This window comes from Oncorhynchus mykiss, chromosome 7 (genome assembly GCF_057628025.1).
Source record: "Oncorhynchus mykiss isolate SJ-2025 chromosome 7, ASM5762802v1, whole genome shotgun sequence".
NCBI lineage: Eukaryota > Metazoa > Chordata > Actinopteri > Salmoniformes > Salmonidae > Oncorhynchus > Oncorhynchus mykiss.
The window spans coordinates 20,464,214-20,477,052 of record NC_143028.1 but is presented as its reverse complement, the minus strand read 5'-3'; the positions used below and the strand labels follow the sequence as shown (position 1 = coordinate 20,477,052).

The 12,839-nt window shown below is 43.8% G+C and overlaps 1 protein-coding gene across 4 annotated transcripts in view; it reads left to right on the top strand.

The window, feature by feature from the left end:
* Positions 1–4,815, top strand: part of pard3ba (par-3 family cell polarity regulator beta a) — a 184,761-nt gene extending 179,946 nt beyond the window's left edge. For all 4 annotated transcript variants that reach the window (XM_036983066.2, XM_036983071.2, XM_036983070.2 and 1 more), the window contains one exon: positions 1,666–4,815. In XM_036983066.2, coding sequence (XP_036838961.2) covers positions 1,666–2,014 — 349 coding nt within the window. In that variant the 3' untranslated portion in view covers positions 2,015–4,815. The remainder of the gene's footprint in view (positions 1–1,665) is intronic.
* Positions 4,816–12,839: the final 8,024 nt, after the last annotated feature.

The window sequence follows — 12,839 nt, the reverse complement described above, 5'->3', positions numbered from 1 at the left end:
AGGGGGTCTAGCACAGACCATTACTCCTCCTCCACCAAACTTTACAGTTGCATTCAGGCAGGTAGTGTTCTCCTGGCATCTGTGAAGCGTGATTTATCACTCCAGAGAACCCGTTTCCACTGCTCCAGAGTCAAATGGCAGTGAGCTTTACACCACTCCAGCTGACGCTTGGCATTGCGCATGGTGATCTTCGGCTTGTGTGCAGCTGCTCGGACATGGAAACCATGAGCTCTTCAGTAAGGCCATTCTATTGCCAATGTTTGTCCATGGAGATTGCATGACTGTGTGCTCAATGTCATACACCTGTCAGCAACGGGTGTGGCTGAAATAGCCAAATTCACTCATTTGAAGGGGTGTCCACATACTTTTATGTCTATATAGTGTATATTACACACCTTACACATTCTCACAGACACAAACATGCACACATACACACTTCCATTATACTGACATATATTTAGATACACGCGTACATCCACCATCACCTTTACACTCACATACATGTATGCATGGAGTTTGAAAGCCCTCCTCTGTCTATCTCTCCTAGAGTTAGTGAGAGTAGAGCTCTCACTGTCCACTCACAGGCGTGCTCAGTGTGACGGCTCTGCACCTGTTGACTGTGCGTCGTAACAAGCCGTGTATGTGCTTCCCTTGGGAGATCTCTGGTGTGTGGGGCAGTGGACTAGGCATACCAGATATCAACAGCATGTGGTTTATGTAGACTTGACACCCTTGGTCCCTTCTCATTCAGCACAGGGGCCCCTATGATGTCACTAAGGGCCGAGAGAAGCGACAAGGAGGGAGAGAAAGAGAGCGAGAGATGAAGGCCAGCGGGGGTTTTGAGGGAGGGGAGAGCGCCTGAGCCTTGACCCCAGCTCAAGGCCTCCAAACAGGCTTTCACCTCCACATCCTCCTCCATCTTCCCACTAGCCTAAACATCTTTCCACCAGCTTACACAGGCCAAAGCTGCCCCGAAATGACCCTTTCACAGCATCACATCTATAAATCTATCCCTTTATCTGTCTCTCCATCCAGAGATTGAGGGATGGCTGGATTGATGAATAGATGAATAGATGGACATGTTATTGTCCTCAGAGGATGTGGTGGGTGGGATGTGGTCTATGGTCATGTGTGTAATGCGTGCGTGCGTGTGTGTGTGTGTGTGTGTGTGTGTGTAAAGCAAGTTGGTATCACAAATGCATGTATGAAAATGTACAGGGAATTTACCAGTGCAGTTACCCCTCTACTATCACCTCTATCTGACCTGGGAGAAGGCCTAGTTTTGTGCTTTGGTCCTGGTTTTTGGGTGTGTGTGTAACTTAGCCCAGGCAGAGCGTGAGTAGGGAAAAATGTGAATGGGGCTGTGAAAGGTGATCCATCCTGCCTCTGAGAGTCGCCCTGTGTGTCTCCTTACCCCAGGAGCTTAGCCCCCTAATCACCCCACAGTCACTGGGAGGGAATCAGAGACACCCAGCTGCCTGCAGCCTCCTTACTGCGCCCCCCCCCCCCCCCCCCCCTCCTGGGTCACACACTCACACACTCAATCAGATATGTGCATTTACACACAAGCGTATACACACGTTGACTGAAAACACATTTTTAGGGAACAAATGGTCTACACTCTCTAATGTTTCTGTCCTCTGTATGTGGGTGATTGTGTCGCAGGAGAACGGATCCGAATGACTACCCCACCCATTCTAGGACAGCTCCTGGTTACCCCGGCCGCGACAACTACTACCCCCCTAGAGAGGCCCAGCCCCGCCCCTCCAGCCTGCCCCGGGTCACCTTGCCCGCTGGGCCACCGCAGGTGGACCCCAGGTACTACCAATCCTCGCCCCACCGGGCTGCCCAGCGCCAGGATGTGCCCCCCACACAAGGCACCCGCGCCCCCCGCTATGAGACAGTGGGCAGGGGCGGTTACCGTGACGCCAGCCCCGAGCGCCACGGCGACGGCTACAGGGACGGCAGGCAGCCGGACCCACGCCAGAAGAACTCTATGATCGGAGCGGTGTAAGTGTGATAGCTAGATGGACTCAGACTGGGGTTGTAGAATTCTGGTAACTTTCCCAAAATTCCAGATTTCCCAGAAATCCCAGTTGGAAGATACCCGTGTTTCTGCCTTATTTGATTTGATTTAATTTCTTCTTGATTCGCTGGATCTTCCAAACTGGGATTTCTGGAAAACCTGGGAATTTTGGAAAGATTTCGGACTACTCCAACCCTAAATCAGACGCACTCGTTGCTTCTCTACAGCCCCCCCGTCTGAAAACATCCCCCCTACCTCGTTTGGTGTCTCCGGATCTGAACGAATCAGACTGGTGTAAGTAATAAGGCTCCCAACTAGACGCCCAATGGGCTTGAGCCATACTGCTTACACCTATCCAGGTCTTTGAGATCTACAAACATCAAAGCAGTAGGGAGGGGCTGCATCCCAAATGGCACTCTGTTCCCTATCTAGTGCACTTCTTTTGACCAGGTCAAAAGTAGTGCACTATGTAGGGAATAGGGTGCCATTTGGAAGGGGTAGTTTAATGGACCAGGCCATCATCGGAACACCACTCCTCTCAGCTGCTGGCATGTTTTAGAAGCAGTGAAGGTCTGTGTGCGTACTGTATGTATAGAGGTATGTTTAGAAATGTCTCTTTATGCATGTGTGGGGGGTGTAAATAATGACTTTAGATTCACAGGGGTCCAGAATGACTGGAGGTAGACATAATGTACAGATTGGAAAGAAACTTTTAATTGAATACCAGCCGAGCTCTTGCGGGGTTGCTGGCTTGCACAAACTTAAAGACAGCCCCCCCCTTCCGGAACAACAGTGAGAAAGAAGCCAGGGATGGTAAAATTAGGGTTTCGAGATAACGGAAGACAAAAGGACAACTGGACAAGAAGTTGTTCCTAAGAAACCAGGTCGGAGGAACAGGAAGTGAGGAACAGGAAATGAAGTCCACATCGAAGCATCTTTTCCCTCCTGCCGTGTCCCTTCCATTTGCCTTTTAGATGTGGGTGTTTTTTGCATTTGTTTTGATTTGGTTGTGGCCTTTTTGTTAAAAACCTTCCATTAACTGTTTGCCTGTAACAAAATTCTGCTGCCCATAATGTATTATTTTTTTAAAGTAAAGTATAATGTGTGTGGTGTTTATGATTAAAATGGCTATGTCAAATTTGGGTTATGTAATCATAAAGACACTGTTGAACAAACGAAATGTTCTGTGTTGACCTAACTATATTCATCACCACACCTGTCCCGAATGGCACCCTATTCCCTATATTCTGCACTTTTGAGCAGAACCCGTATGGGCTGTGTCCATAGCCTTATGAGGCCTGGTCAAAAGTCGTGAATATAAATACTAAATAGGGAATATGGTACCATTTGGGACACAGCCACAGTCTCCAGTGATGAAGGCCTAAGAGAGACACTTAAACATGTCACTCATATGCACCGGGATGATCCTTTCTCTCCATTGATATCATTTCCCTGTGATGTTCAAAAATCACAACGCTGACCGCTGATCATGTCATATGGTACGTTAATGATGATACAGTTTAACCTTTGTTTGTAAACGGATGTTTTTATATAATGCGGTGCATTAAATATACATTGTAAAAGATCATATACAGTATGCAAAGATGGATCCATTTATTGTTCACCAATTTAGCCGTCTCATTTTACAGGATGATGAAATTGCGAAGTTATGCCAATGATCCCGATTATCAATCGCCAATATGATGACTCATCTCGCCCAAATGATTCATTAAGATTTTCAACCCAGTTTAGCCTTCCCATTGGAGATAAATTAGCCCCCTACGATAACAGAGAGGCCCATGGTGCGTCCCAAATGGCACCCTATTCTCTACATAGTGCCATGCTTTTGACCAGGGCCCATTGGACCAGCTCATAGGGCTCTAGTCAAAAGTATTCCACTATTTAGGGAATAGGGTGCCATTTGGGACGCAAATCCAGTCTTACTTCTGATAAAGACTGAATCACCCTCAACAATTAAGACTGAGGAGATCTCTGTGCTGAAGTGATTACCTCCCAAATTGCTCCCACAGAAATGGGAGATCTGGCTGATTGGTGGAATTAGAGGTTGAAATTAGGATAATTAGAATCTGTTGAGGGCTCATTTTATCAGTTAGTGTTTAATTACTGCCGAGGCCAGTCAGTGTGTTTCAGACTTCATCCCAAATGGCACCCTATTTCCTACATAGTGCATTGCTTTTGACCAGGGCCAGTAGGGCACATTGGGGACGATTCTGACCCGAGTTAAGCATGCGTAAATGGAACGTAATTCCCTTTAATGCACTCTCTCTGCATAATCTGACCTTGAATTTATGCATGATAATAGCATACTGTTCACCCGCTATTCGTTTTGGGTGGAGATCTCAGAAATAAAGGTGTGTTTGAGGTATCTGCAGCTGTACGCGCAAGGAAACCATGAATAACATATGTATTGTGGCTCATTTTCCTCAGTGAATTAGGCTGTAAATAGCTATGCAGTTATTCAAATGTTTTATTGTGTGCCCTCATAATTTGTGTGGATGAAATTTGGAAAACCAAGCTATAGGTTTGTAGGGCTGAACCTGCCGAGTTAATGTATGCACTTTAAAATGTTTTAATTATATACCCAAGATTTGTTCAGTTTTATTTTACAATTTGTATCATGTTAAATATTAGCCACTATCAGGAGTCACTGTCAGTAATACCCACAGACATTTATACACTGAATAAAATATAAATTCAACATGTAAATTGTTGGTCCCATGTTTTGAGCTGAAATAAAAGATTCCATAAATGTTCCATTCTCACAAAAAGCTTATTTCTCAAAATGGTTGCAAAAATGTGTTTTCATCCCATTTAGTTAGAAATTCTCCTTTGCCAAGATAATCCATCCACTTGACAGGGGTGTCATATCAAGAAGCAGATTAAACAACGTGATCATTACACATGTGCACCTTGTGTTGGGGACAATAAAAGGTCACTCTAAAATCTGCAGATGTGTCACACAACACAATGCCACAGATGTTTAAAGTTTCAAAATAACGTACAATTGGTATGCTGACTGCAGGGATGTCCACCAGAGCTGTTGACAGATCATTTCATGTTCATTTCTCTACCATAAGCTGCCTCCCAACATCATTTTGGAGAATTTGGCAGTATGTCCAACCGCCTCACAACTGCAGACCACATGTATGGCGTTGTGTGGGCAAGTAGTTTGCTGATGTCAACGTTGTGAACAGTGTGCCCCATGGTGGAGGTGGGGTTATGGTATGGGCAGGCATAAGCTACGGACATCGAAAACAATTGCATTTTATCGATGGCGATTTGAATGCACAGAGATACCATGACAAGATCCTGAGGCCCATTGTCGTGCCATTCACCCGCCGCCATCACCTCATGTTTTAGCATGATAAGGATCTGTACACAATTCCTGGAAGCTGAAAATGTCCCAGTTCTTCCATGGCCTGCATACTCACCAGACATGCAGCAATGTGTATGACGGCGTGTTCCAGTTCCCGCTAATATCCATCAACTTAGCACAGCCATTGAAGAGTGGGACAACATTCCACAGGCCACAATCAACAGCCTGATCAACTCTATGCAAAGGCCATGTGTCACGCTGTATGAGGCAAATTTTCTGATCCTCGCCCCTACCCTTTTTTTTTAAGGTATCTGTGACCAACAGATGCATATCTGTCTTCCCAGTCATGTTCCTTATATAAACTGTAACTAAGTAAAATCTTAGAAATTGTTATTTCTTTTTGTTCACCGTAACAATGACTTTAGTGTTAGTTTTCTTAAAATTACATTTTGCATCATTCCATTCCGTTTTCCTTTAAACCTTATGATTCATTCATACTTTCCTAACCCTAACCTAAAATGTGCATAAATAAGGGAACCACACCTGCATAGGCTGTTATGCACCTGCATAAGGTAAGTCTAAACACCAATTACTGTGAAGTGTGTTGAAAAGGCATACATTTCCTAAGTCTGAATCGGGCCCATAGGGAATAGGGTGTCATTTGGGATGTATCCTTAAACTTCCACAGATCACTGTCTGTACCCTGTACCCAGACTATGGTGAGACACCTTGACACCCTTCACTCTACCTGGGTCTTGTTTATTAGTGCACACCGTATCAAAACTTTTTTGCAACAAAAAAAATAAATGTGCATTTTGTCCAGCCTTCCAGTTTCAATCTGTTTTCTTCTGTTTGATGCCTCGTCAATACAACCCAGACTGGGTTGAAACACCCTGACCCATTTACCTTATATGGGTTGTGTTCATTAGTGTTGTGTTCAAAATGTTCTGCAAAGGAAAATGTGAATGAGCGTTCTTATTGGACAAGACCAGGTAGTCCATTCGTGTTTGCAGGCCATTTTTCTGCATTTGGTGCCTAATGAACACTATTCTGACAAAAAAGAGATTATCCACACGTGGTATTATGTATTTGTAATGCGTGCAATCCATGCATGTTTTTGTCTCTAATCTTTAGGATATACCATATAGGATACAGAGATCCTCAAATATATTGTGGTAAGCATCAATTTAAGGGGAACTACAAAAAAACTTAAATATGGCTGCCATGCCTCACTCTATGCATTACTATAAATTTGAGTGTCTGTCCCATTACGCTCCTACTTCTGAGAGCCAGGACTGTCTGTCAGTTTGTGCGAGTGCGTTGTCTGTGTCAGTCTCTGTCTGTAAGAGTGTGGGTCTGTATCAACGTGTGTGTGTGTGTGTGTGTGTGTCTCACTCCCACTCAAGCACGGTCACGGAAGGACACAATAAATCCACTATCACGCCGCATGACAAATCCACTGTCACACCCCATTATATGGAGTCGGCCACGTTCACAGGGTCACGGTCCCTCATTTGGTGCCTCAGACATCTTTTCATGCTTTGTTGGGTTTGTTTCTAATCTTCATGTCAAGGTCTTATCATTTCCCCACTTTGAGACAGAAGTCGTCTCGCTCTAATAAAAGGTCTATCTGCTGAGTCACATTTTTACTCTTCCCCTGCCAGTTCTGAATACCTGGCCTTTGTCTTTTTGATATCCTAGAAATTCAGCTAATTTCTTTGCTTTTTTTTCTCTTCTACTTCTTATTTGTCAGTAGTGAATGTCTGGTCTTTGTCTTTTTTTGATCGCCTCAATTTGACAAATGTTTGACCTTTTTATAATAGATTTTTTTTACTGGTTTTCTTTTTCGGGGCTAGGTCGAAGGGGAGTTGTGAATTCATTTGAAACCTCATTTCACATTCTAATGTGAATCGCCCAAAAAACACGGAATCCTAAAAAAAAACAAGGCTCAGGGTGCTCTAGTCATTTCTCGAAAGCAGAAAATAGGCTGACACGGTATTCCCTTGATATGTTCCTGAGCTTCCCTATTCCACCAGCGCCTCCGCGCACACCAACATGTGTCAATCAAAGCCCTACTCTGGAGAGAGTGAAGCGGGAAATAGTTATCACTCCCATGCGGCGGCTAAAAAAAATTATAGAGCTGAGCGTTCAGGAGCGTGTAGGAGTCCCGTATACCCTCGCATTGCCCGAACCGCAATAACAGACCGATGCTCGCTCTCTTTATGACCTCACCCTCTTCATAAAACCACATTCCGATGCATTAAGCCTTATTCCATCGTCCATCACCGCTGTCCCGCATTCATTTCAACCCCTCCTTATCATGACATCATGAGCTCAGTATCGGAGCTAATCAGACTTCACTGCGTAGCCTGAGTGCATTTCCTCATTTCATTATACACTCCATTATAAAGCCAGAGACTCCTGGGCTTGGGTCCCAAATGTCACCCTCTACCTATATAGTGCAGCAATTCTGACCCGAGTTCAAAAGTAGTGCTCTATGTAGGGAATAGGGTGCCATTTTGGGATGCAAATGGTATTGGGGTTATATGGAAATAGGAAAGTGGGTGGGTAACGTGGAGTTAAAACTGGGATGTTTAAGTGGGTGCTTCAACGGAGATGGGAATGACGGGCTGATGAGTTAGTCAGTCGTTGACTGGACCTTCACCTGTCCTCGTACCCATTGGAGTAACACAGCAGTCTGCAGAAAGCGCTGTGGCTGTTTCAGCTGGCTCCGGAAATTTTCCCTAGGTACAGATCTAGGATCAGTTTACCCTCCCCTAATCCCCTAATCTAAACCGTAACTGAACTCGAGAACCAACTTCTCTCGTTGAAAATCGCATATGTGACATCGATAGTAGTCAGAAACATCTATTAATGCCAAAATTGACAAAGTGCAAGTAGGATCTGACCCTTTTTTTCAATTTTCGCCTAAAATGACATACCAAAATCAAACTGCCTTTTGCTCAGGACCTGAAGCAAGGATGTGCATATTCTTCATACAATTTGAAAGGAAACACTTTGACGTTTGTGGAAATGTGAAATTAATGTAAGAGAATATAACACATTAAATCTGGTTAAAAAATAATAATACAAAGAAAAAACTTCTTTTTTTTTTTAAACCATCTTCGAAATTCAAGAGAGACCACCGTAATGTATTACTCCAGCCCAGACGCAATTTAGATTTTGGCCACTAGATGGTAGCAGTGTATGTGCAGACTGATCCAATGAACCATTGCATATCTGTTCAAAACGTTGTATCAAGACTGCCCAAATGTACCTAATTGGTTTATTGATACATTTTCAAGTTCATAATTGTGCACTCTCCTCAAACAATAGTGTGGTATTCTTTTAATGTAATAGCTACTGTAAATTGGACAGTGCAGTTAGATTAACAAGAATTTAAGCTTTCTGCACGATCCTGTAGAGGTTCAGTTTGGTCGTAAAGTCAGTATCATCCAAACTGAGTTTTGTGAGATTTGTGTACAAGACTTCATCATGACTTACTTGAGGTTTGGGTTTTGATTTCAACAATGCCACCTACCACGGGATAAACAACTGCGGTGATTGTGGCCTATCCAATCGTACAGCAGAACACACAGTGAGACAGACCGCACAGCGGATTGGACTCACATTTTTTTACTTGAGAAATACTGCACCAAGCACATTAGCTACAGTTGAAATCGGAAGTTTACATACACCTTAGCCAAAAACATTTCAAAATCAGTTTTTCACAATTCCTGACATTCAATCCTAGTAAAGATTCCCTTTCTTAGATCAGTTAGGGTCACCACTTCATTTTAAGAATGTGAAATGTCAGAATAATAGTAGAGAGAATTATTTATTTCAGCTTTTATTTATTTCATCACATTCCCACTGGGTCAGAAGTTTGCATACACTCAATTAGTATTTAGTAGCATTGCCTTTAAATTGTTTCACTTGGGTCAAATGTTTCATGTAGCCTTCCACAAGCTTCCCACAATAAGTTGGGTGAATTTTGGCCCATTCCTCCTGACAGAGCTGGTGTAACTGAGTCAGGTATGTAGGCCTCCTTGCTCACACACGCTTTTTCAGTTCTGCCCACACAATTTCTATAGGATTGAGGTCAGGGCTTAGTGATGGCCACTCCAATACCTTGACTTTGTTGTCCTTATGCCACTTTGCCACAACTTTGGAAGTATGCTTGGGGTCATTGTCCATTTGGAAGACCCATTTGCGACCAAGCTTTAACTTCCTGACTGATGTCTTGAGATATTTATTCAATATGTCCACATAATTTTCCTGCCTCATGACACCATCTATTTTGTGAAGTGCACCACACCCTCCTGCAGCAAAGTACCCCCACAACATGATGCTGCCACCCCCGTGCTTCACGGTTGGGATGGTGTTCTTCAGCTTGCAAGCATCCCCCTTTTACCTCCAAACATAACTATGGACATTATGGCCAAACAGTTTTATTTTTGTTTCATCCGACCAGAGGACATTTCTCCAAAAAATATGATCTCTGTCCCCATGTGCAGTTGCAAACTGTAGTCTGGCTTTTTTATGGGGGTTTTGGAGCAGTGGTTCTTCCTTGCTGAGCGGCCTTTCAGGTTATGTCGATATAGGACTCGTTTTAGTGTGGATATAGATAATTTTGTACCCGTTTCCTCCAGCATCTTCACAAGGTCCTTTGCTGCTGTTCTGGGATTGATTTGCACTTTCCACACCAAAGTACGTTCATCTCTAGGAGACAGAACGCGTCTCCTTTCTGAGCGGTATGATGGTTGCGTGGTCCCATGGTGTTTATACTTGCGTACTATTGTTTATACAGATGAACGTAGTACCTTCAGGTGTTTGGAAATTGCTTCCCAAGGATGAACCAGACTTGTGGAGGTCTACAATGCTTTTGGCTGATTTATTTTGATCTTTCCCATGATATCTAGCAAAGAGGCACTGAGTTTGAAGGTAGGCCTTGAAATACATTCACAGGTACACCTCCAATTGACTCAAATTATGTCAATTAGCCTATCAAAAGCTACTAAAACCATGACATCATTTTCTGGACTTTTCCAAGTTGTATAAAGGCACAGTCAACTTAGTGTACGTAAACTTCTGATCCACTGAAATTGTGATACTTTGAAATAATCTGTAAACAATTGTTGGAAAAATTACTTGTGTCGTGCACACAGTAGATGCCCTAACTGACTTGCCAAACTATAGTTTGTTATTAACAAGAAATTTGTGGAGTGGTTGAAAAACGAGTTTTAATGACTGTAACCTAAGTGTGTGTAAACCTAATGACTTCAAATGTAGATGTAAAATGGTGCTACTGAAATCCCCACTGCAAAAATGTCACTTTATTAGAGATTTCTTCAGATTTCTGCTTTCAGTCCCTCTTTAATCATTAGTGGGCGAAAGCAAAACTGACCCAAGATCAAGGGCAAGGTTGTCCAATTCAGTTTTTTGTTTCTAACTGGTAGTTATTTGCACTCACCTGGTGTCCCCGGTCTGATTCGGTCCTTGATCAGAAGGAGAGGATGCAAATGAGTGTTTTGGGACCGACATTGAACAGCCCTGGTCTAGGGGCAACTTCACCCAATTTCAGACTTATTTTATTTCTTTGGCTGACTTATTTGTGAGATTTCTCCTTTGAATCAGACTTAGTACATGGTATACGTGTGCAATACTGTGCTGTGTCTATTCCTTCTTGTAAGTAACCTGGTGTAAATTTGTGCCACATTTTACCATGAAAGCACTGGCTACTTCCCCTACTTTCAGTCAGTCACACACGAGAACCAACCACCATCTTTTTCAACCGACCGTCGTCATAGCAATGCCGTGGCTCCTGGCACAGCATGCCTCACTGTGGTGGCAGGGGGCCAATGACATTGCCGTGGCAACACCGAGATGGGTTCCACATGCCACGGTTAGAGAATGAACATGCTAGTCTGTTTGTCATTCAATACCTCCGAGCAGAGTTATTAGCTCAGGTGTTAGCATGTGGCTAACATAACCTCTACAAGTTTACACTTTGACTCAGTGATATGTTTGTGGTATTTTACACCGAGTGTTACAACATTCACAACATCACTTTCAGGACTTTCCTCTTAACAGTTATAAATAGTTATCTGGAGGGAAAATACTCAATTTAAATACATGGGAACTAAAAGATGGGCTGTGTCCCAAATGGCACCCTATTCTTTATTTAGTGCACTACTTTTGACCTGGGCCCAAACACATGAGCAATGGTGATGTGGCCATGGTGTGTTGAAACTCAACAACTGGATTCCAAGGCTTGGGAGCCCCTCCATCTGCCTTTCAGCACCAGGCAGGATCCAGGTGACACGTTTCCGTTAGGTACAGATCTAGGATCAGCTACCCCTCCCTTAATCCTAACATTAACCATTAGTCTGGAAAATGATCAGCATCTATGGTAAACTTTAACTGCCAGACCCTTGCGCTGAAGGAATGTAAGCATAAAAGGTGTTTTTTTTTTAATGCATCTTAATTTAACTAGGCAGTCAGTTAAGAACAAATTCTCATTTACAATGACGGCCTACCGGGGAACAGTGGTTAACTGACTTGTTCAGAGGCAGAACGACAGATGTTTTATCTTGTCAGCTCGGGGATTCGATCCAGCAACCTTTTGGTTACTAACCACTAGGCTACCTGCCGCCTCAAGGAGATGCTTGAGTTGTGCCTGATCCAATCTCATACATTAGCATTCACACACCCACATAGACACACACACACACACACACACACACACACACACACACACACACACACACACACACACACACACACACACACACACACACACACACACACACACACACACACACACACACACACACAAATAGCCTACACACATACACTGCACTGTGTTCCATGTGAGTGACCGAGACTCCGCTGACAGCTTGGCACAAGGCGTGAAATTGGCGCCCTTTCCAGAAAAATGCCAGATGTTTTTGTTGGCAGTCACAGGGGTGCCAGGGTCAGAAGTACTAGGTTGCCCTGTGATGGTATGTTAAGTATTCCAGTTAGTTTAACACTCTGATTGATGTGCCTGAGTTTAGTTGAGCAGTTAAGGCTGCTGCCCTTGGTACACGTGGCGGCAGGATAGCCTGGAGGTTGGAGTGTTGGGCTAGAAACGGAAAGGTTGCTGGTTCCTAACCCGGAGTTGACAAGGTGAAAAAAAATATGTCGCTGTGCTCTTGAGCAAAGAAGTTAACCCTCCAAGGGCGCTGGAAAATGGTGACCCTGGTCGTGACCCCACTCTGTGGGTGTCTCAGGGGGAGTTGGGATATGCAAGATACACATTGTACAGGTGTGTAACAGGACAAATATAAGCACCCACCAATGTATTATGATAGGCAGACCTCTGCCTGCTTGGGATCGAGTCCTGGTCCCACAGCACTTCTACGCAGTATGTCCTCTATCGATCTCCCCCTCCTCATTTCATCTCCCTGTCAATACAACCCCAAAGAATGTAAC